The 23,713-nt window shown below is 40.5% G+C and overlaps 8 protein-coding genes across 8 annotated transcripts; 4 read left to right on the top strand and 4 right to left on the bottom strand.

Annotated features, from left to right (window-relative positions):
- Positions 1-46: 46 nt before the first annotated feature.
- LOC113793920 (uncharacterized) lies at positions 47-2,702 on the top strand. Its single transcript, XM_027343995.2, is given in 6 exon segments — positions 47-502; positions 558-632; positions 700-1,113; positions 1,115-1,723; positions 1,778-2,123; positions 2,187-2,702. Coding segments are annotated over 6 exon segments (1,662 nt in total). The 5' UTR covers positions 47-406; the 3' UTR covers positions 2,309-2,702.
- On the bottom strand, positions 2,665-4,344 carry LOC113793924 (uncharacterized). The gene is given in 3 exon segments (XM_027344000.2): positions 2,665-3,422; positions 3,424-4,031; positions 4,109-4,344. Coding segments are annotated over 2 exon segments (1,158 nt in total). The 5' UTR covers positions 3,952-4,031; positions 4,109-4,344; the 3' UTR covers positions 2,665-2,792.
- A 364-nt stretch (positions 4,345-4,708) lies between these two features.
- mRpL14 (mitochondrial ribosomal protein L14) lies at positions 4,709-5,628 on the bottom strand. Its single transcript, XM_027344010.2, has 2 exons — positions 5,431-5,628; positions 4,709-5,367 (listed from the first exon to the last, which is right to left on the bottom strand). The coding sequence occupies exons 1-2, from the start codon at positions 5,475-5,477 to the stop codon at positions 4,956-4,958; spliced, it is 459 nt and encodes a 152-aa protein (XP_027199811.1). The 5' UTR covers positions 5,478-5,628; the 3' UTR covers positions 4,709-4,955.
- A 252-nt stretch (positions 5,629-5,880) lies between these two features.
- LOC113793928 (hypoxanthine-guanine phosphoribosyltransferase-like) lies at positions 5,881-7,136 on the top strand. The gene is made up of 5 exons (XM_027344005.2): positions 5,881-6,135; positions 6,200-6,583; positions 6,650-6,797; positions 6,856-6,932; positions 7,012-7,136. The coding sequence occupies exons 1-5, from the start codon at positions 6,085-6,087 to the stop codon at positions 7,066-7,068; spliced, it is 717 nt and encodes a 238-aa protein (XP_027199806.1). The 5' UTR covers positions 5,881-6,084; the 3' UTR covers positions 7,069-7,136.
- LOC113793925 (uncharacterized) lies at positions 7,073-8,254 on the bottom strand. Its single transcript, XM_027344001.2, is given in 2 exon segments — positions 7,073-7,842; positions 7,844-8,254. Coding segments are annotated over 2 exon segments (1,092 nt in total). The 3' UTR covers positions 7,073-7,161.
- Positions 8,255-9,022: 768 nt separating this feature from the next.
- On the top strand, positions 9,023-11,993 carry LOC113793919 (uncharacterized). The gene is made up of 3 exons (XM_027343994.2): positions 9,023-9,157; positions 9,214-9,317; positions 9,611-11,993. Exons 1-3 carry the CDS (start codon positions 9,055-9,057, stop codon positions 11,804-11,806), a joined length of 2,403 nt encoding a protein of 800 aa, XP_027199795.2. The 5' UTR covers positions 9,023-9,054; the 3' UTR covers positions 11,807-11,993.
- A 1,416-nt stretch (positions 11,994-13,409) lies between these two features.
- On the top strand, positions 13,410-15,471 carry LOC113793923 (uncharacterized). Its single transcript, XM_027343998.2, has 5 exons — positions 13,410-13,635; positions 13,723-13,887; positions 13,945-14,087; positions 14,138-14,303; positions 14,367-15,471. The coding sequence occupies exons 1-5, from the start codon at positions 13,537-13,539 to the stop codon at positions 15,288-15,290; spliced, it is 1,497 nt and encodes a 498-aa protein (XP_027199799.2). The 5' UTR covers positions 13,410-13,536; the 3' UTR covers positions 15,291-15,471.
- Positions 15,472-20,758: 5,287 nt separating this feature from the next.
- Positions 20,759-22,526, bottom strand: LOC142646176 (uncharacterized). The gene is made up of 2 exons (XM_075824417.1): positions 21,146-22,526; positions 20,759-21,078 (listed from the first exon to the last, which is right to left on the bottom strand). Exons 1-2 carry the CDS (start codon positions 22,524-22,526, stop codon positions 20,759-20,761), a joined length of 1,701 nt encoding a protein of 566 aa, XP_075680532.1.
- Between the last annotated feature and the right edge of the window lie 1,187 nt (positions 22,527-23,713).

The raw sequence follows: 23,713 nt of genomic DNA, 5'->3' as shown, positions 1-23,713 counted from the left end.
GCAGACATTATTATGTGGCGAACGTGAGCCGCCGTTGTCTTCGCTTATGTTGGGTTTTGATTTCGGTTCGTGTTTCGGCTCTCTCTCCTCCTGGTGTGGACAGACAAAGGCAAGGAATCTTTTTTGCTGTGTGTGTGGTGTTTATCTTGTTTTTCTCTTGCTTTTCACGGTGTTTGTTGTGGATAAAGAAATTGATCATCTCAGCAAACGACAACAAAATAGATTTGGTTTGACAATATTTTTCCGAGTTACCGGATACGATTAGAATTGAGGTGAAGAAGATAAAAGTGAAAAATATAAATTGACCGGCTCATGACAAGTGTGTGATTGTGTGATTATAAACTTGTCATCGTCATCAATCAATCATCAATTATCCCCACTCCAAACCCAGTCATCCAGTAAGGCAATGCGAATCTTTCTGAAAACGCTAAGCAGTGATACCTGCAAGGAAGTGGATCTTCCCATAGGATCCACTACATTGGGACGCGGTCAGTTATTGGACGTGAGTATCTGGTGGTGCAATGATATTGAATTGCTTAATGTTAAATTTATCATAGTGTGCCGATAAAAAAGTATCCAGGACCCATGCAGCAATCGAAGTGACCAACAGTGGAGAAGTGATTCTAACTTCGGTAAGTTGGAGCAAAGTTGAGCATACGGATGAATATTGACTTGGTTTTCTGTGTTTGTTTTGGTTAGCTGCACGTCAATCCGACATTCTATTTTGGCAAAGATCCGCAATCGACACCAAAATTGATAAAAAAAGATAACACATTGAATCTAAATCATGGTGATGTGTTTGGCTTTCAAGCGCAACAATACAAATACCAGGTATTTATTGAAGATTTGGTCAGCAGTACGACTACCAACGATAATATCCAACAACAAAACGATTCGACCGATGTGGCCAATGCTGCCAACAAAAAGGCAACCATCAATAATGATAGCCCTACAACCACGACAACAGCCAATGACACCGTGAATGGTTCGACTCAATCGAAAAAAGCGACCGATTCTACGGTTGCCAATGCTAAACATGCGGCCGATGATGATGATGAAAATACCAAGGATACCGATAATAACAAGGATAAACCACAGCCGGCTCAAGAACAGCCAAAAGAAGCGTGGTCGCAAACCGGCAGTCGCCGCTGCTGCTGCAGCAACGACCACTCCTCAATCCAAATCCAAAGACGAAAGCGACTATGAACAAGATGATGATGAGGATGATGATGACGACGACGATGATGAAGACGTCGACAGCGAGGACGTCAATGATGATGATGATGCCGAAGAAGAAGAAGAAGAGGAGGTTGTTACGAAACGCAAATCGGCTCCGGCCGCTAAAAATCGTCGAACCGCTAACGCTAAAGCGGCAGGTCAACAACAATCGGCTGCCGGTTCGAATCGGGGTGGACGACCTAGACGTGCACAGAAACAGACCAAAACGAACGTTGTATCGTTGGATGATTTTGTGGCCAGTGATGACGAACTATGGCAACAAAGCGAAAGCGAAGAAGATTATCGACCAAATCGTGGTCGCAAACGCGGTGCAGCTGCTGCGGCAAGCAGTGGTTCCGACAGCGACTGGGAAGTTGAACGCAAATCAGGTGGTCGAGGCCGTGGTAGCAGTAGTGGCGGTGGTGGAGGTGGCCGATCCCGTAGCAAATACGTAGAGTCTGACGTTGATTCAGATTCGGATAGCGATTGGGGCAAAAAGAAAAAGGTAAGCAATTCAGGCACCAATCAAACACATTGAATGATAATTTTTCATGGATAGAAATCGACACCGAAAAAATCATCGGCCGGTCGATCTGGAGCAAAACGAGGACGACAAGCACCTACGCGGAAATCGACGCGCCGTGTTGCTCGCAGTGAATCCGAAGATGATGATTTGGACGACGATATTGTCGACGATGACGATATGGACGATTTGGATCTGGACGAAGATCGCCATACCACTAAAAGGAAAGCCGCTCCCAAATCCGCTCGTTCGAATCGCAAATCCGCCGATGCTGACTTTGTTGATGATGATGACGACGAGGATGATGGTCCTGGTAACAAACGCAAAGCAGGCAACAAACGTCCGCCTGGTAGACCGCCTAAACGTGCAGCAGCCAAAAAAGGTAACGAATCGAACAAACATTTTATCTGATTATCATTCTGTCATTTATTCTTTGCAACAATAGCCAAGAAAACGAAAGACCTTAGCGACGACGACGAAGAAGAAGAGGAAGACGATGATGATCAAGATTTAGATGCCGATGAAATTGGCGAAGAATTGGCTTCTGCCACAGCTGCCGATGCTTGATTCACAGCGGATGCGGTCATGGTGAATCCGAAATGCAATGTGGCCATCAAACATGAACAATTATCATATATGGGTCATTATCATCAAATCATCATCCTCATCATTCAATTCATGCATTTTATTCGAATTTTTGCTAACTAAACCACCAGTTGGGTGATCATTTCTTTTCATTTTTTTGCCACAGACATTGGAAACAACCAAGTTAATGAATTGACTACTTGTACATTATTATCGCACTCATCAGCAACAGCACTCAATGACCAACCAATCGATCCATACTCTCATATTTCATTTTGTTTTTCACACACACTCCAAATCAAACATTTTACTACTATCCCACATAGAGAGAGGAACAATTTCGATACAAACAATAAATCTACTTTATTAATGATTATTGATTAATTATATCATTATTAATGAAACAAACAATTAGTCATTATGTGTATTATGTGATGTGATAACATTATACTGGATAAGGTAAGATTCAAGCCAGGATCTGCATTTGACTGTTGAGTAATTTGGGAGAGAGATATTTAGCCAACAATTCTTTCAGTACGTTTATCTGCACAGTCAATTCTTCCACTCGGTTCGATAGACGATCATGGCGTCGCTGTTCGATGGCGAACAAATCATCAATATGACATTTTTCTTCTCGTTTCTTTTGACGATATCGCATAGCTGCAACTTTATTCTGGTATTTGATACGATCATCCAGAATACGCTTAGTAGTTCGACGTCGCTTTCTCGTCATGGTCACTGGTTTATGGTCACCATCCTCGTCTACCGTCGATTTGCGTTTGTAGGGTGATGATACAGTCGTGGTCATGGTCATATATGACGAAGCAAGGCTGAGATGGTCATCGTCATCCAATTGAGTTTGTTGTTGCTCGCAACATTGGTTCAAAAAGTCGAGATGAGTTTGTTCTGGATCGGTTTTTTCGTCTACTAATGAAATGATGGTCGATGATTGTTGTTGATTGCCATTTTGGAAGGCGATTGATGTGCATACTTCTTCATAGTTGGCTACATCTAATGAATGTGGTAATGGATTAGGGGATGAATTTATTTGCGCTTGAAACTCTTCTATCGATGAAATGGTGGTTGGTGATTCGGATGATGATTGGTGATTGTTGTTTGCTTTGATCGTCGTCCTCGAATTCGTCATCATCGAATGTTGCGGGCAACGAGCTTGGTGAAAATGGGCCAATGTCTGGCGAGCATAGATCCTGGCTTGGTTTGATGTTGAGGAATTCGAAATCCTCTTTTTTCAATAGCGATTCAATGCCATCGAACGAGAGATTGCCAAAACCGTGGCAAAAATCGTCGTTATCATTATTATTGTGGTCGGTGCTGCTAGAAATGATGGGGCATTGTTGGAATATGACCTGTTCCAATTGACTATCAGTACAATTGATTAGATCAAAATCAAAAGGAATATCATCCAAACAAATGCCAGCATCAGTATTGATCGACTTATGATCAAGACACCATTCGTTATCTATGTCCAATGCTTGTTTTGGTAAGGGGGTGATCGTCGGCTGTTGTTCAGCAAAACTGTCCAACACTGTATCATGAGGATCAACGGGCAATGATTTGGCCTGTGTTGGTGTTGGCCAACATGCCATTCCAATCATAGGTTTCATTGTGATTCTTGAAATTGTTATCGTTCTTGTGCTTGTAGTAATGATTATGATTAATCAACGAAATTAACGTAAGCAACTCCCTGTATATTATTAAGAGTAAGAAAAAAAGATTAGTTAAATTCGATTGGATTCAATTGTTTGGCAAACAAATCAGTACATTTTGAATGGATTCAAGTTTAGTAGTTTGTTGGTTGTGGTAAGTTCACCCAGATATTCTGGACTGTTGATGATGGATGATTTGCGAGAATAACTAGCAAAACATTTTGTCGGTAAAAATAATTTAACAAATTACACAATTATTGATTATCAAATCAGAAGTTATTATTCAATTTTCACTGAAATGGACTGAACGAGCGCTTTGGATGAAATGATGTGCTCCAAACGATTGAACGACGTATTTAACAAAATGCTGTTGCCAGACATACTACCTTGATAATCACATCTTTAATGTCAATGTTCCATTGTCTACAAATCGACCATTCATAAAATATGTTCACAGGCAGTAATCAGCAATGTCTGAAAGTTTGGGCACTACAAAATCGTGTCGATAACGGTAGTGGTGCATGATGCAATGTCTACGTCTTTCGAGACGTTTCGAGAATGTCTGCCAGCCACAAGCACAGTGAAAGGCAGGCAGCTCTGAATCATACAAAAATCATGACTCATCAACCACCATTGAACGAAACGTTTTTCTTACGTTCTGATGTTGTGTTCAAGGTAACAACAGTACAGGTACACTCTGTTTATCACACCAATGTTACATTGTCAATCATTCAAAAAGGGTTTTATTTAGATACAGTGGTACCTCGGTTAACGACGATGATCGGTTCCTGAAAAACCGTCGTTAACCGAAATGTTCGTTAACCGAAATACAATGCAATACTTGTTTTTAATCATCGTTAACCGAAAAATCGTCGTTAACGGTTTCCTGACCGAAATCGTTAACCGAAAATTTCGTTAACCGAGGTATTCGTTAACCGAGGTACCACTGTAATTTAAAAATATCACACAAAGCGACTAGAAATGGCTACAATTTTAGCCAATTCGGCTCCTTTACTACGTAGATAATTGGGTATCGGCACGACTACGCGGGTACCCGAAGGATTGCCATTGTTTTCGACGAGAACAACATTGTTGGTATCGAATTTCGGTATCATTGGTCGTTGTTCGGCAACCAGTCCAACAACGTAACCTCGTTTCATCTGGCCTTTGATAGTGACCAGAACCTTATCGCCCAATTGACCATCCTGAATTTTGGCATTTTTTTTGTAGACATGAATACATTTGACTGGTTTGCCTTCGGTCATAGCTTCACGGCCCAATTTGGAATTATCCACAACACGTAATCTAGTCTGTTTCTGCACCCATTGCATTGGTACGGTCGTATGCAGTTGTTTCACCGATGATGTCATTGTCCTATGATTTAATTACAAAGTTCTAGTGAGTAAAATGCCATTTCTTTATTTACCACCAACTTACCATGATGGAACATGTCTGACCAGATGATTTGATATTTGACGAGACATGATGATGATCAAGGTGTTTTTCTGGATAACAAAGACATGCGGAACAATATCGATAGTATCGATAGATTGATGATTATAACCACCACTTTTGGCTATTGTATTTTGTATCGAAAATATTTTTACGATGCAAAAGCTAATTTTAGACCATATAGGACATTGTTATTATGTTATGATTTATCAAACGATAATAAATAGCAATCGAATCGAGAAGGGGTCGAGGTATAATTGATGGCCAAATAATAAAATCAACATACACAGAGAGAAAGAAAACAAGCAGGTTGCATTGGTGATATCATGATTATCAACAACAGTCATTAGCCACATTCTCACACCAACACACACACAGAGATGAACCAGTTACTCGATTGGCCATCACGATCAAGTGATTTTTATCGCACGTTTAGTTATAACTGGTTTTGTCATTATCACTTGGTGCTATTGTTTATGGTGTACATTTTATGGCGGCGGATCGGTTTACAAACATTTTTGATTTGGAAAAAACTTTATTTTCAGCGAATATATAAAAGCATTACCATCGTGATCATTTATTCACCAGCACTTTCGATTAGTGGTTAATTGTTGCGAGGTAACATTCAACCAAAACAACATGCAGAACGGCAATTCAATACAGAAATCAAAAAGTAGTCCGCCAATCGTGGTAAGTTGATGTTGTTGTTGTTGTTGTCCTTGATGATGATGATTTGATTGATTGTTACGCAAAGATTGGCGATGACTTTGAAGGATATTCATTGGAATCGTTTCGTATAACGCCCAACCTGTCCAAATATCTGCAATCGGTACTAATTCCGGGTGGTTTTATACAGGATCGGATCGAACGTCTGGCTTGTGATATAGCAACCGATTTGGGCAACGAACCATTCACTGCATTGTGCGTATTGAAAGGAGGCTATCTGTTTTTCAACAACTTGCTGGAAAAGATACGTCAACTGCATCGATATCGCTGCCTGGATGATCCTGAACTGCAAGATGATGAAGCACAGCAAATCAAAGTGGAATTCATTCGATTGAAATCGTATGAAAATGAAAAGTCTACCAACCAAATTCAAGTGATCGGTTTGGAAAGTTTGGAATCACTTCGTGGTCGGGTAAGTCTAATTGCCATTCGATGATGATGATTAACCGATTGTGACCACCACCACCACCACCAACAGAATGTATTGATTGTTGAAGATATAATCGACACTGGCCGTACTATGGTTAAATTGTTGAAATTATTAGAACAATATGAACCTCGTACTATTCGGGTGACTAGTTTATTGGTGAAACGAACACCACTCAGCAACGGATATATGCCCAAATGTAAGAACAACTATCAAGGTTGATTATCATCATCATCATTCTCTCTTTCCACACACAGATACGGGATTTAGCATACCCAACAAATTTATCGTTGGCTGTAATATGGATTATAATGAATACTTCCGCGATTTGAATGTAAATATCAATCATTGATTTGATTTGATTTGACTGACTCATTTATTTCTCTTTCTTTTTTATTTTCTCTCTCACTCAGCATCTTTGCGTTATGAACGAGTATGGCAAGCAAAAGTATTCGTTGGCCAATCGCTAAATCATTGATTACATACACATTTAATATTATATTTCATTGATTAAACAATAAATAATGGTTATCTTTTCCTTTTCGGCATTTGATTGTGTGTGTTCAAGTGATATTGTTGAGCAGTTCATCAATGTAGGAATGAATAAGATAGCTATGTGTGTTATGAAGATAGTGTCCACCGCCACTAAAATCAACTACCCGTATCCAACGATCGTGATGGTCGGCAGCAACTTGTACCAAACGATTTTCATAATGTTCATATTTATCAAATTCATCGCCAGTTATTTGCAATTCATAGAGTTGTTCATAGTACAGATCGGCAGGATAAAGTTTATCATTCGAACTGTATATGAATAGTGTTGGCAATTGAAGATTATTGGCCAATACTCGCAATCGCAAGTGATAGCTATCATAGTTGGACAGATTTTCAGTCAATGTTTTCCACATGGCAATGTTTCTATTGGCCAGCATGTTGGTCGAAGACAACAAAGGTGTTACTGCCGATCGATTGGCCAACCACGTTCGGGGAATCATTTTCCGCAACCATAACATTCGGCACATTTGACTGAGTAATCGCATTCGAATACGATGTCGCCTACGGTAACGAAATCGTCCGGCCGGACTAATCAAACATATCGAATCAAGATCGAAATAAGGCTTTTGATTAGCATAAATCCATAGGTAGGATGCCGTATAAACAGACAATGAATGCGCTACTAAACAATGAACATGGCTAATTTTCAAATCGGCCAACAAATCGGCAACGAATTCTGATTTTTCTTCCAGCCGAATGCCAAAAACAGCCACCACTTTGAATGGTGTGGGTGAAATCGGGAAAGTTAGGCACTATACATCGATATCGATCCCCAAAATCAGCAATAAAACGAAAATAATCATAATAACTGCCCGGGGTTCCGTGTAGCAGCACAATCACCGGTCGGTTTGCATTGTTGTCGGGATCGGTATCCACGTAACGAACATTAATCGGGTAGCCATCTCGAGGTATGTAACGAAGAAACCAAGGTCTCAACAGCCAATTATTCTGACCAAAACGTCGACAAACACGAACTTGTCGCTCGCGAACATGATGTTGATCGATCTGGATCAACTGATTGGATAAACTACGGCTAGCGATGACCAACGATAAAGTCCTGGTCCTCAAACAAGTTGACGGCAGAAGCAGCATTATCCACATGAATCACTCAGCTGATGCAGTACACAGTGAATCTGTTGAAGTGGATATAGTCTGCAAAGGGAAAGAAAAGAAAATGAATTTTGCACTTTAACGCGAGGAAAGATATAATGTATATTTAGGATATTTAGGATGATAATGGATAAGGTGACTGACCAAACTGCAGTGTCCAAGATTGATGATTGATAAGTTTATGGGAAATGAGAGTTTGGACCAATTACAGGCCGGTGGTGGGACGCTATAATTGGATGGTTGCCAAAAACAGAAAAATATTTATGGAACCCATATCTTTTGGAGTGGAAAACAATTACCGAGCTTGGTTGCTTGGTTTGGTTTGGTGACCAATTTCATGGTTGGTTGTCATTCTCGCCATGATCGTCATCGGTACGGTCGTCGATAGGATTTGTTTGCTTCGACTTGTCACCCCGATTTAGTTGGTCGCTACGCGTGGACGAGCACCGACCCGAAGAGATTTCTCTCCAAATTCGATGAATAATGCTGATGAAGAGAGCGACTTGTGGGTGAAATGGGATTTTTGCGAAAATTTCATTTTTTGCCCATCATTCGTTCAGTTGAATGTTTGTTGAGTTGATGATCATTTGTTTGACAAACAACAACAGCAATAATCATAATAATCGTGCATTGAAAATTCCTGGCCCGTACCATGTTACTGTGTACCCTGTGCTCAGTTTGTTTTAGTGCCTAGATTTTGTTTGATTAAATATTGTATTTTTCGTTTTCACATCTTATGATTAAGAATCGTTTTGACTCGTTTTTCTGGCTTCAACATCGAACCATAATTGATGATAATGATGACCAATGATTTCTACATGACCAGAATTCTGCAGCAGCAGAGGATCAATAGCCAATCGATATGGATGATAATGATGTTATTGTTTCATCAAGGTAAAATGTTGTATGACCAGCAATGGATATTGTGATTGACCACTTTGTTTCCATAGGTTATATTTCGATCGAATGTTATGAGATATATGATCCAAACGATCAGATTGCCGATGAATCAATAATGAGTGTGGAAAATGGATTATCGATTCAACATGCAAAAGTAAGTATATCGATTATCGATTGATCTTGATGCTTGATTGATGACAGAGTGTTGTCCTCGATATCAATATGGCAGTGATCTTAGTTAGCTTCCATCGATTAATTATCAGTAAGCAGTAGTGTTCGGTGTAACGATGATCAAATGAAATGATCGTCACCCAACGAAGTGATGACCTATTTCGTGGCTCACTACATTTGCATTTAACACTATGCGCGTGTTCATCGATCCGTAAATGATGGTTGGTTGTTATGTCTAATTATGTTTTGATTTTGTTGTTTATAAATGTTCACCAGGTAAATGGTAATGATGATGATGTTTCACTTGGATTCGATTGCCGCAACAAGACCGAAGGATATTATGGCGATCAGCATTATTGCGACATGTTTCATTATTGCAAGCTGGACGGAAAAGGGTTCACATTTGTTTGTCCAGCCGATAATTATTTCAATCAGGAATCGATTGCTTGCGAGCAAATGTCTGTCCAGCAGAATGGCTGTCGTCGTAATCAATCTACCAGCCTGACCGCGGATCCTGTTACTGATTCGTTGCTGTTCATGTCAATCAGTTCGACAACTCTGGTACCGCCAACCTATTCCACAACAACCATTACGTCTAACGACAATAACAAATCCTTGCCCAATGAGGGCACTATGATCGAATCGGTCAAATTCAATGCAACATCATCTGCTACCTCGAACAATAGTAAACCAACGTTTGGATTTACCATGGCGCCTCCAATGCCGACGACGATACAAACGATACGAAAGCGACCTACCATTTTGCCAATCAATGATAATGACGATGATGATGATCAACCATTTTCGCTTGATCAAATCGATATGTCGGAATTTATGTTACCACAACAGTTGTTCGAATTGCCATCGATGATGATGCCCACACAACCATCCAAGGATTATCATCACAGTGAAAATAATCAATCGTTGATTGATGATGCACGACAACGATTATCGCATTCGATACATCGATTTCTGCGAGACAGTGTTCAACTGCCATCTCATTATATTCGGATGGTACCAAGATTTTGGCGACAGCTGCAATCATCGTTGCTGCAGCAATCATCATCCGCTGACAATGACAACAGTGATGACAATTCATCATTGGATAAGCTTAGCAGTAATTTGGCGCCGGTTGTGTGGAAATCGCCGCATTCATCATCCACTCGATTGCAACAACGATTCGAAGAATACAAACCTAGTGCGACGGTGGTCGCTTCAGACAACAAACCACTTTCCACATTATCGATTCCGGTATTGATACCGATCAATTTGACTCGTGATGACTATCGTCAAAATATGGCCACAAGCTTATTGCGTCCAATAGTGATTCCGTTGAAAGATCATGGTAAACTAGTGCCGGCATACGTTCTGCAATTCAATCAACATCGACTGAAAAAGCGTTCCTCCCTACAATCGGCATTGGCTGCCAACAAATCGGGCAACAACAAGGATGATGACAACAATAAAGCGAACAATGGCAAAAACAGCTCGAAAAAATTACTTCCCAAACTAGCATGGCGTTCGGGCAGTTTACTAACCAATTTGATACCATCCATTCTACGTAATAAACTTGCCAAATCGTTAACCGCTAATAAACAGCCGAAACCATCGGAATCTAGCGATGACAAAATAGCAATGGATTCATCGCTGAGGATGGCTGCCGCATTGGCAAACAATGCTGCTTGGTCGCCGATATCTATTTATGGACCATGGTGGACGCCTGAATCATATGCATATCTGCAACAACAATTGATAAAAGCATCCGAATCATCTGGTTATGACCAAATCAACAACAATAATGATGGTGGTCCTATGTCTGCTTCAACATCGTTCATACCTTCCTCATATCACATGAAAACTGAGAGCAGCGAACAAATCAACCATCAAACTCACCGTCCTTCCTCATCGCATCAGTCATCATCTGCGTCGGCTACGGCTAAGGCAAAACAATTACTCAAACAATCCATCAAATCAACAAATGCAACATCGGTCAATAGAAGACCCAAGACATCGTCCGGTCATCAGAAACAGGCGACTATAGCAACAAATGCCAATGTCTATGTGCCGGATGAAGTTTTCGATGATTTTCAAATATCGTCATCGAGTAATAAAGATCACATGGAGACAGGATCGTACAGAGGACGTTCGAATGGTGGCCATTCGAAACCGAACTTGAACGATAACAAGGATCGTGGTATGATGATTGTCAATTATGCCAATGGAACAACGTTGAGAATTGCAGCCAAAAAACCGAATGCGGATGAGGATCGAAACAAGTCACCGAATGAACCGGTTGATCGTTTTACTTCGACCGTATCGGCATCAATGATGGTAGCTCGATCACCGTCTATGGAAACCTCGACGACTACATCGAATCGAAATGGGAGAATCGAACACTACGAATCGGATATGGCCAACACTGCATCGAAATTGATGACTGAATCGAGCAGCAATCATAGGCGGCGGATATGATTGACTGTTGTGATCACCATTTTTCCCACTGTAAATATTCAAGAGAGAGAAAGAGAGTTGTCCAAACTAAAGTGTGTCCACTATCGCAATATTCAATATTAATGATGAGAATGATAAATGTTGAGGACAAAATGTGCTGGTGAATGTCACCGATCAAATAAACTTTATTAATATTGCCTGGGTCTAATCCTATCCTTTCCACGTTGCAACTTGGTTGAGTTGATTTGAGTGATTGTTTTGTTTGTGTGTGTGATGATGATATTGGAATGAGTCTGTCGGAAGCGTCAGTCAGATTGTTGATCCAAAACACAATTAGAGAACATTGTAGATTTTTTCTGTTTTGAACAACAATAAAATCAGGAACAAGATTGGAAATCGATACAGCCCAACGTTGTTGTTATTGACTTGTTGTTTTTGTTGTTGTTGTTCCTGTTGTTGTTGTTGTTGATCGTGCCAAAATCGATTGGTTAGTTGGCCTATTTGAATGAGATGAATATGCTGTTCATGCATTGAATCAATCGAGCAGGTTAATCGTGCTCAATTATCATTGGGCCAGTGTTGGCCACAATCAATCAATCAACATTGAGTGTGTGATATGGATTACTATTGGACTTCCCAAAAATAGCCATACTATCAATCTGATTTGGACATGATTATGGTTATGGTTATCATCATAGAGCGCATGGCATTGTTGATGGAGATGGCAGGCATCTGCCAGCCAGAATGAAGCTTCCGGATTGTCGGCGATGGTGCATTGTTGTTGTTCCATCATCATGTTATCTATGGGGATTATGCGAACAAAATTAGCAATAACATTTAGCATAATGATGGTGAGAAATGTGTGCATCATCGTTCAAATCGTTTCCTGGCCATCTGCTCCGTGCACTGATATTGCTTGCAGCCATTCATTATAATCACCTGGCATAACTTGATGCTCTCACTTTGTTGGATGATGTTGTTACGTGATGATGGGATGGTAAGGTGATGGTCGAATTGATCAGAATCGATTTGGTTATTTATAAACAAATCACCGGAGAGAAAGACAGCATTAACAAATTCGAATGACAGGTCAGTGGTGATTGGTGGTGGCAATTTGCAGATCTCTATGTTTTGCCAGTTGATGATTTGTTCCAAGCAGCAATCAACGAAAACAACCACTGACAAATTGAGCAGTTTGGCATTTCGCTTGTCAATTGGTTTGTGTTTTTTTCGATTGTATGGATTGTTTTGTTCATGTTATGTCATTCATTCAGTGAGTGAGTCAGTCAGTCAGTCTGGCGGTTATAATGATGATTGGTTGGTTGGCAATCATTGATTGATTGATTAACTGGGTTATTGACTGGTTGTCGACGAACCAAAACAGGAACCAGTCAGCAATGGTACACCATTACCACCACCACCATAGATGTCCCAGATGTGCCAGAAATAATGTTTCAAATGGAGCAAAGAGCAAACGAACGAAGATGACACGTCTCAACGAAGGTGAAAGCAAAAGAGAGAAAAGATTATACTCGCCCGAACCTGTTTCTCTGACACTTTCTTCGTCGATTCGACCAGTGGAAGAATGGCAAGATGTAGTCGAATAAATAGAAAGACAGCAATCAAACTCGGCACCATTCACCATTTTGCCTGTTGTCGATCATTCGCACAATTCACTTGGATCGATTTTTGTTAGCAGGATTTTTGTTTTTGTTTTGTTTTGTTTTTTTCGTCTGGTTGATTTTAAGGAAATGGCCACAAACAACAACCAACGGTTACTATGGACAATTGTAATCGGCTGCATGGTGGCCGTTGAAGCCGTTCGGATATCGGCCAACGAACAACCTGAGGTACGCACTATTTGCACTCGGTTTGTGTATTGTTAATGTTTCAATTTTGTCTTTGCCACGACGACGATCACTAATGTGATTGCATAGTCAAAATATCAGGAAATTATACAACTTTTTAATCGAAATTCCAACGACGATCATCATCCATTGAAAGCTGAAGCACAAACTTATTCAGCAACGGTAACCGATCCAAATGGTGGATATTCGCGAGACGCTCCTGCCCGATCTCGCTATTCGCCATCATCATCGAACGTAAGTATCATCTGTAATGATTACCTGATGTGATCTGATATATCTGTGTTGGAGCAGACTGCCGCCAATCGCGAGGAAGAGGAAGCGAAAAAATTGGCCGAAGAAGAAGAAGAACGTAAACCAGATCGTTTAGCGTTGTTATTGTCCGAATCGAAATTCAGTTGTAATGGTGTCAAAAATGGTTACTATGCAGATGAAACGTATGTTGTGTTGATTGATTGCAATGCTATACTGATTTATTTGATCATAGGGTTGGATGTCAAGTGTTTCATTATTGCGTGGAAGGTGTTAAACACAGTTGGCAATGTCCCGAAAATACAGTTTTCCACCAGATTCACTTGAATTGTGTACCAAACACTCAGGATATTTGCCAGCAATCATCCAAATATCATATCGTCAATGAATATCTTCACAAGGTAAGGCTGTAACGAAATTGGTTGACATGTTGAATCATCACTGTTTTTTGTTGTTTCTAAAAGGAACTGGATGAGCGTGGGCCAAACAACACAATCCTTTATCATCAACGATTCTATCCGGATGGTTTTGATTATTCGGGTGGTGACCCAGTTGCACAGATTTTCCAAGCACAAGCCCAAGCTGCCTTGCAAAAAGCTCATCAACGACAATCACAACCAACTGCCGACCAAGATGATGATGACGACGATGAACAGCCTGTGCGACCATCGCGAACTCGATCTCGACCACCACAATCGTATCTGGATCGATCATCATCACCACCGAATCGAGCATCGGCAGCAAAACCATCGTCCTTATATCGACAACCGGCTAGTCGTACATCACTTTTGAGCAATTATTCACCCGCCCAACAAACGTCTAAACCGACATTGCGACCATCATCGCCTGAAACGTTTGCCCCACCAACATATACCGAACAACCGCAAGATGATTTCGGTAACACTGACTTTTCCGATCACCATCACCACCATCATTCATCGTCGTCAGGATTCGATGTACCTTCGTCCAATTCGTTTGCAAGTTCCAACTTTCAGTCACCGTCGTCGCCGTCATCGCAAAGTTTTCAACCATCAGGTTCACCATCGGCTGGCTATACATCATCCACCGGATCCTCGTCGTCATCATCATTCTCACCATCCAATACGGCAGCCAGTCAAGGCAGCGGATATCATCGGTCAACATCATCATCATCGCGAGGCAGTTCATCATCCGGTTATCCAACACGATCATTAGGCATACCCATAGCCAGTTTTCGTGTTGCACCAGCATCCAGTTTTACAGGCAGTTCCGGTATAATGGGTTCGAACGATGCCCAAGCAAGTTCAATTCAACAAGTTCGAATGGTTCCACCGACCATGATGAGTTTCACTACACTCAACAATGGGCCCAACTTGCTGGACGAGAATGGATCCCTTTTGTACTACTAATTGGTTGTGTGTTGTACATAAGCCAACTTGCTTCAATCTGTCTCTTGTGTAACAACCAATTTGCTGCTCTTATCTCCTTATTCACATGATGCTCTCTCTTTTAATTTTGATAAATTTGAAAAAGTTTAACTTGAATCAGTTTGTTTGGATTAAATAAATTGCAAACAATTTTCACCTGAAATCATTTATACCTTGATCTGATCTGTGTTTCGTATTCGTTTCACCACATATCCATTTCAATTTCAAACAATAAAATAATGTTGAATAACGATGAATTTTTTACCAAAGGTTTTCAAAAATTCTTTGTTTTGATCATCCTGTCGTTTATGAAGAACGCCAAAAAGCTCAAACAACTTGCTTGCTTCTCAATTGAAAAGCGCATGTTGAAAAGGAAATTGTCAATTGTGAACTTGACTTTGCTGGTGTGAGCACGTTGTCAGAGTGATGATGAAATGAAACTTGTTTTGTTTTGCATCAAATAATGAATTCTTTTTGTGGGATTATTCTGTTGCGAATTCATTGTGATACGAATAATTGAATGTTTATTAATTAGAAGTTTTATTGATGAGTTTTCCAAAGAAAGCTTTCTTGTGAATTTTCTTTTGATGTTGAGTATTTCATCATCGACTCAGTTTCAATTTGGTTTTGAGTAAAATTTTCTAACAAAATGAAAAATCATTCTCCCAAAAGATGATAAACACGATGAAATTATTTCGTTACAAATTCCATTGATTGATTGTGACCCGAATTAATGTTGATTGAAAATTTTCAATAAGTTTTCAAAAAAAATGATTTTTTTCCTAAATTTTCCTTTTCTGTGTTCAGCACGCGCATTTCATCATCGACTCATTTTTTTCGAACATAATTTTTGAAAAGTGCTTAATCATTCCCTCAAAAAAGTGAACACTGCGCATATTGTTTACATTTCATCACTCGCTCTTTGTTTGTGGTTATCAACAATCAACGTGGAATTATCCGAATATTTTTTCGGCTTTGGATCGAACAAATGGTTCTTTGTCGTATTCCAAATGATATTCTGTGCTGATTGTTTTGTTGACTATGAAATATCATAACGTAGTAAACAAAGTGGATAACATATAAGCCCGGCAGTGCTCGCGCCTCGATTCTCCCAATGAATTCGAAATGCGTTTGGGGCAGAATATTGCCTACATGACCACTGCCGGGTGTTTGCTATGGAATTGATATATATCACTATCAACAATGAACAAATCAGCAGAAGAATATCAATTGGAACGACAAAAGAATACCAGAATATGGAAAACAATGGTGCACAAGCGGAACCAGAATAAAACAATTCTTCAACTGGAATCACGAACCTTTAACTGAGCAAAGCAGACGCAGATAAGTAATTGTTAATTGTTATTTCTCTTTTCGTGACTTTTCATAACTATGCATACGAAATCTCCGCATCTTATTAGGGGAGGGAAGGTTCGTGAGCTGCTTTCGCTCAGGGGGGTTAGGGAGTTAGGTTAGGTTAGGGAGTTAGGTTAGGTTAGGGAGTTAGGTTAGGTTAGGGAGTTAGGTTAGGTTAGGGAGTTAGGTTAGGTTAGGGAGTTAGGTTAGGTTAGGGAGTTAGGTTAGGTTAGGGAGTTAGGTTAGGTTAGGGAGTTAGGTTAGGTTAGGGAGTTAGGTTAGGTTAGGGAGTTAGGTTAGGTTAGGGAGTTAGGTTAGGTTAGGGAGTTAGGTTAGGTTAGGGAGGTTAGGTTAGGTTAGGGAGTTAGGTTAGGTTAGGGAGTTAGGTTAGGTTAGGGAGTTAGGTTTTTTTTTTTTTTTTTTTTTTTTCGTTTAAAAAAAGATAAATTTTATTGGTCTTTCAAAATTGATCCTTGGCATTGGCCAAGGTATAAAATGCATATAATACAAAATTATTCTTTTTGATTGGATATGTTTCACTTGATTGATTAATATAAAATATATAAAGAAATAAAAAAAATAAAAAGATAAGGAAAAAGAAACAAAAGATCTAGGTTTTTTTATAAAATACTGGACTGTAAAATTATAACTAGGAGAGGCTATGAGGATTGTTCCGCTCAAAGCTGTATATAGCCTTGAGGATTGTTCCGCTGAAGGCATATATCTCCCTTACTTCCCTAGTACGGTACTCTCCAATCAAACGCCGCTTCCGCTACGCGCGCGTAAAATATGGAGGTTGTACTAGTTTTCTTTTTACTGGTTAAAGATCTCTGCATTTCGGCCCGGTAATCGAATCGAAGCCGGGCCAAAAGAGGGCAATCATATACCAGATGACGAACAGTTTGCTCACTGTGGCCACAAGGACAGCTTGGATCATTAATAAGGCCGAAGCGCTTAAGATGATATCCAAATTGTCCATGACCTGTCAACGTCTGTGTTAACCAGTAATTGGCGTATTTTGCAAACTTGATGACAGATGTTACCCGAGGGGCCAACATTCTAGTTACACTTCCAGCAGCGTCATCTTGGTATAGAAATTGCCATCTTTCAAGCATCATTGATCTTTCTCTAGCTCTGACGGCCGACAATGGGATCCTATCAAATAATATTGCCGCCCTTTGATGTCTTGAAATGGAGTTTGCTCGCCGTCTGATTCTGGTTTCCCATGCACAGGATCGGTCCGCCTTACGCCATGACATATAGACATTTTCAGGGGAAGTAGATATTATCTGACTCACTATTTCGCCTTGGCTACCGTTAGTATGTGCTTTGAGGTGACACAATGTGCCACGACTGTTAAGAATGATCAAGACATTCGGGACAGAGTCCCAATTGCCAGCGATCCATTCCACAGCTCTCAGAACGCCTAACAAGTCAGCTTGTAAGGTAGAACAATAGTGAGCGAGCCTCATTGTCTTGATGGTAATGCAGTTAGTATCGTCGAACACTGCAAAGGCCGAGCCCACTCCACGATTGGATTTTGACGAGATGACAATCAATCGCTTTGGTGGTGGGACTACTAGACAGTTGGTTAATATTCTTTCATTAAGTTTTGCAGAACCTTTATCGGATATCAGTGGAATATCAACCAGGATTTTATCGTCATACAGGTCGTACTCTCCTGTGATGCGAGCTCTGACCACATTGGCAATTTGGGGGATTTGAACTAAGAGGGGGGGGAATCCTGCCACCGCTGTGGTGGATATAAAGGATGCTGTCCGATATGACTTAACGGCCATCTGAGCGAATACTCGCTGCAGACGTCGTAAGCTTTCTCGGACTTTTCGATATTGCAGAGCTTTATTCCATACCACACAACCGTAAGATATGATGGGCACTATTATCGTGTGATACATCCGCATAAGAATAGCTGGTTCCAGCCCGAAGGTTGGCCTTGCCATTCCGCACATTTTGCGGTAAATGATTGTTGCTTTGTTGATCGTATTTTGGACATGGAGTCGATAGCTTAACTTGTGATCAAAAGTTATACCCAGAATCTTGACACACTCAGACGGGCTAATAGCCTGCCCATTCATGGAGAATGGTTCTAGCCTTAGAGGTCGCAAACCGCGGTTTATGACCATTACTTTAGTTTTAGCCTCTGAAAAGGTTAGTTTGACGTTTTTTCCCCATGTAGCTGCAGTGGACAGAGCTCCGTTGACTAGCCAGGCAAAAATGCGTGGGTTATCGTGGGAGATGACCAAGGCCACGTCGTCAGCGAAAGCTTGAACGTGCACATCTTTGGAAAAATGGTTAGCTATAAGACTATTGATCACAAGATTCCAAAACAGTGGTCCGCATACTGACCCTTGGACTGTGCCGCGGTTCGTTGGTTTCCCAACTACTAAGCCACCATAACTAGTTATCGCTGTTCGATTATCGAAGTAGTCAGACGCAAGCTGGACTAGGTAAGTGGGGACTTTTTTGTTTATTAGCTGCTTAAGAATGTAGGGGTGCCACGCGTGATCGAAAGCCCCTTTAATGTCAAGTGACACAAGGGCAACGTATTTATGCTCAGAGACTCTTCGCATAATGTTGTTGTCGATCGACAAAAGAGCTTGGTCTGCTGATTTACCTGGCATAAATCCATACTGGTTACTATGAATTGCTCCCTCCCGCATTAGGTGATGACGGATCCGGTCGGTCATAACTCTTTCGAGCAACTTCCCAAAAACCGAGATCAAGCCTATCGGCCTATAAGCTGAAGGGAGTCCATAGTCCTCCTTGAAAGGTTTCTGCAAAATCTTAATTACTGAAATTTTCCAGTAAAAAGGGAAGGTGTTAGTTTTTAAACAGCAGTTATATAAAGCCACCGCAATCTCAGGGAAAAAAGCTATGAATTTTTTGATGATAATCGGTGCTAATCCATCAAATCCAGGCGCCTTATTGTTGGAAAATTTGCTGGCTCCATTCAGCAACTCTCTTAATGTAACTGGTTGGTATTCGATGTTGGTTTGGTGTCGGACGCGCCAGCTGGCCACCTTTGCTCTGATGCGTCCCTGACTTTTATGGTCATCTGGGGTGTCGTCCGGGAACAATTGCTCCATTAGATATTGCCCTGATTTCCTCGGGTCAAGGTCACATTCGCCATCAGTTATCGTCTGCTGTTGTTGGACGTTGTTGGCTTTCAATACTCGGCAGAGTTTTTCGTAATGGTTTTCCCCTTCATTGCCATTCAGGAAGCGGGACCAGGAGTCGGCTTTCGCCTTCTTCACAATATCCCGGTGATTCCTGCGTAGCTCCAGGTATTCCATACTTAGCTGCTGCCGATAGAAGATGTTTCTACAGTTGTTAATCCGGTGGTACAGCCGCCGGAGAGCCAGCAAAGATGCATGGATCTCCGGGGTTTCCCAGCGCGGTGACTTTATTCTTGTTCTTTTAAATCGTCGCATGGTTTGTTCACATGCAGTTTGTATTGCTACTGTTATTGCTGCGGTGACGTGGTCAACACTCGTTTTATCGGTGATAGAATCGATGTATTCAACGTCAACTAAGTTTGCACCGAGCGATTGCGACACTTTCGCTGACCAATCCTCCCAGTCGACATCAGTGGTTGACCACTTAACAGTGGTCTTGAACATATTGCCGAGCTGTTTGGTGGTCAGTTACAGTGAAGCTAATCGCCCGGTGGTCGCTTGAGTTGATCTCATCAGATACGTGCCAGTTGGTGATTTTTCTTGCTATACCGGATGAGGCTACCGTTACATCAATAAATGATGTTAGTGTAGTCCCATTCCGTACAGTGTAAAAAGTTGGTGTTGAGCCGGTATTTATTATTTCGAGACTGTTTTGATTGAATGCACTATTGAAGCTTTCACCTCTACGGTCAAATGTGTTGCTTCCCCAAAATGGGGACTTTGCGTTGAGGTCTCCGGCGATGATGATGTTTTTGTTTAAACTATATTCACAAATTTTGTCAATTTTAGCTAAGGTATCATTGAGGTTGCACTGGGGGTGTGAGTATATTGAAGAGATTATAGTATTTTGTACTTGTATAGTTACGATATCGCTGCTTGAAAGGTGCGATATGAGGATTACATCGTATGTGGATTAAGTATGACTATGGAAGCACGTACACGGGGGTGATTTGAGGATGGAGCAGGTGGTATGTTGGAAGTTTGTTGTTGAGGTGAGTTGGGTGAAATGGTATGTGATGGATGTTGATGGGTTGATGAGGATGGTGATGATTTGGTGGAGAAGAATGTTTGCACTTTGTTTGTATGTATTGGGATCCCACGATAGAGTGGTGGTTCTGATATGATTAGGATGTCTATTTTTTTATTGGTTGCTATCATTAGTAAATCGTTGTATGCTGTTGGTGAATGATTGGTGTTGAGCTGTATAAAGCGTATTTCTTGTGATTGATGTTTAGATTTATTGTTCTCCATTGTAGGTTTTTTGGACTATCTTATGGAGCATACGCTGATAAACTGGACACTTGGAATTTAATGCTCCATGTGGATCTGTTTTTGGTTGTTTGTCTTTTATGCAATTAAGGCATACAGGTGGAAGATTTCTTTTTGTACATTTGCTAAATTCATGTTTCCCTCCACAATGAGAGCATAGTGATATGGTAGATGGACAGACTTGTGATAGGTGATTAAAACCTAAGCATTTATAGCATTGCTTTAGTGGATTAAGATCCTCGACGTGGACAGTGTCCCAATCAATTATCACTTTCTTGTTCATGTCGTTGATTAATATGTTACGGATGTCAGGATGAACTTCACACGCAATGTTGACGAGCTGTGTTGGACGTTTTCTGTTGGTTTTAAGGAATTTGGGTATAATAACTTTAGCGACTTTTACTTTATTGCGTTGTGTGTATTCACTTATGCGATGGTTAAAACTTTCGATTACTCCTGGGAGTAGATCTTTGTCTGTGGTTATATTTGCTCCTTTGATAATTATCATAGGAAGTGCTTGTTTTGGTTCTACTGTTTTGAGCGTATTAACTTTGTTAACTACGTTGATGAATTTAGCTTTTTGTTCTTCTGTGGTAAAGTTGACTTTGACTTTTCCTCGGCTTAATTTAAGGCAGTTGGTTGGTTGGATGGATGTTTCTGATGGGACTATTTTTGCCTTTAGTTCGCTTATTGTTTTGTTTGTGTCGGTGTTGTCCTCATCAGACAACATTACAACAGTGGAGAAAACTTTATTTGATGGTACGCTGGTAACTGTAGATTCGGTTCCGATGTTTTTTTGAAGAGCTTGCGCGAAAGTTGATGTTTGTCTAGATGTGTTAGGAGCTACGGATTCTTTGATCATCTTTTGCAGTTGTTGGAATTGGTTTTGGATGGTAGTTTGCATGTTTTTGATTTCTTCACGGAGATTGAATACTTCTTCTTTTAGCTGTGAAACCTCGTCATCTTCGTCGTCAGAATCATCATCCTCGTCATCGGTGTCGTCTTCACTTTCGTTCTCTTGATTTTTAACTTTTTCACGTAGTTTATTGTATTTACGCTTATAGTTTTGATTTTCTTCTCGCATGGACGCTAGAATTGTTAATGCAAATTGTACATCTTCTTTAACATTTGTTGTGATATTTCCTTTAAGATTATTGACATTCTCAATTAAGACTTTTAGTGATTCGTCGTCAATTTGTTTTTTTTGGAGCTTTTGGTTGACAGATGGCGCGTTTGTTGTTTGTGGGCGCTGTAGAGGTTGTGAGGCGTTCATTGATGTAGTTGATGTTGATGCTCCATCCGTTGGGATTGTACCTTTGTTAACTATAGCTGTAGTATTAGTAGGCTGACTAGAAGAAGTGGTTTTACCACTTGCGTTTCTTGTTGATCGTTTCATTTTAGTCCTAGCAGTTGTTTTGTAAGCCACGTGGTTGTTAAGCACGTGGCGATTGTTTATAAACGAAATTCACGGAAGTTCGACGATTTTTTTGGTTTTTCGTTGGGTTTTGTGAATGATATTTTTCTGTGGTTAGCAGTATCAATCAGTCAACTGTAGTGGAAACAAATAGCGGTGAATAGAACACTAAGTGTCAATGTTATGACCACGACAACGACTTATTTAAACACTTGATCACTTGAAAAACTGCGAACACTGAGAAAAAAGCACGTGTTACACGAAATCCACCCAGAACAACCAGCCGGTTGGTCCGAATCACATGAAATTTTGAACACTTGTTGAAAAACGTTGTCTGGTCGTGTAAGTCAAAATTCATTAAAATTTATCAACAATTAACGGAATTGAAAATTTTTGTAGTAAAAATTGGCGTGGAGTAGGTCTTTACTCGATGATGCCGCGCGCGCGAATTAGGGAGTTAGGTTAGGTTAGGTTAGGTTAGGTTAGGTTAGGTTAGGTTAGGTTAGGTTAGGTTAGGTTAGGTTAGGTTAGGTTAGGTTAGGTTAGGTTAGGTTAGGTTAGGTTAGGTTAGGTTAGGTTAGGTTAGGTTAGGTTAGGTTAGGTTAGGTTAGGTTAGGTTAGGTTAGGTTAGGTTAGGTTAGGTTAGGTTAGGTTAGGTTAGGTTAGGTTAGGTTAGGTTGGGTTAGGTTGGGTTAGGTTAGGTTAGGTTAGGTTAGGTTAGGTTAGGTTAGGTTAGGTTAGGTTAGGTTAGGTTAGGTTAGGTTAGGTTAGGTTAGGTTAGGTTAGGTTAGGTTAGGTTAGGTTAGGTTAGGTTAGGTTAGGTTAGGTTAGGTTAGGTTAGGTTAGGTTAGGTTAGGTTAGGTTAGGTTAGGTTAGGTTAGGTTAGGTTAGGTTAGGTTAGGTTAGGTTAGGTTAGGTTAGGTTAGGTTAGGTTAGGTTAGGTTAGGTTAGGTTAGGTTAGGTTAGGTTAGGTTAGGTTAGGTTAGGTTAGGTTAGGTTAGGTTAGGTTAGGTTAGGTTAGGTTAGGTTAGGTTAGGTTAGGTTAGGTTAGGTTAGGTTAGGTTAGGTTAGGTTAGGTTAGGTTAGGTTAGGTTAGGTTAGGTTAGGTTAGGTTAGGTTAGGTTAGGTTAGGTTAGGTTAGGTTAGGTTAGGTTAGGTTAGGTTAGGTT

Source organism: Dermatophagoides pteronyssinus, unplaced genomic scaffold (assembly GCF_027571235.1).
Source record: "Dermatophagoides pteronyssinus isolate colony J.1.1.1.1 unplaced genomic scaffold, Derpt_VIB-CSIC_2022.12 sq0099, whole genome shotgun sequence".
NCBI lineage: Eukaryota > Metazoa > Arthropoda > Arachnida > Sarcoptiformes > Pyroglyphidae > Dermatophagoides > Dermatophagoides pteronyssinus.
This window is presented reverse-complemented; position numbering and strand designations above follow the sequence as displayed.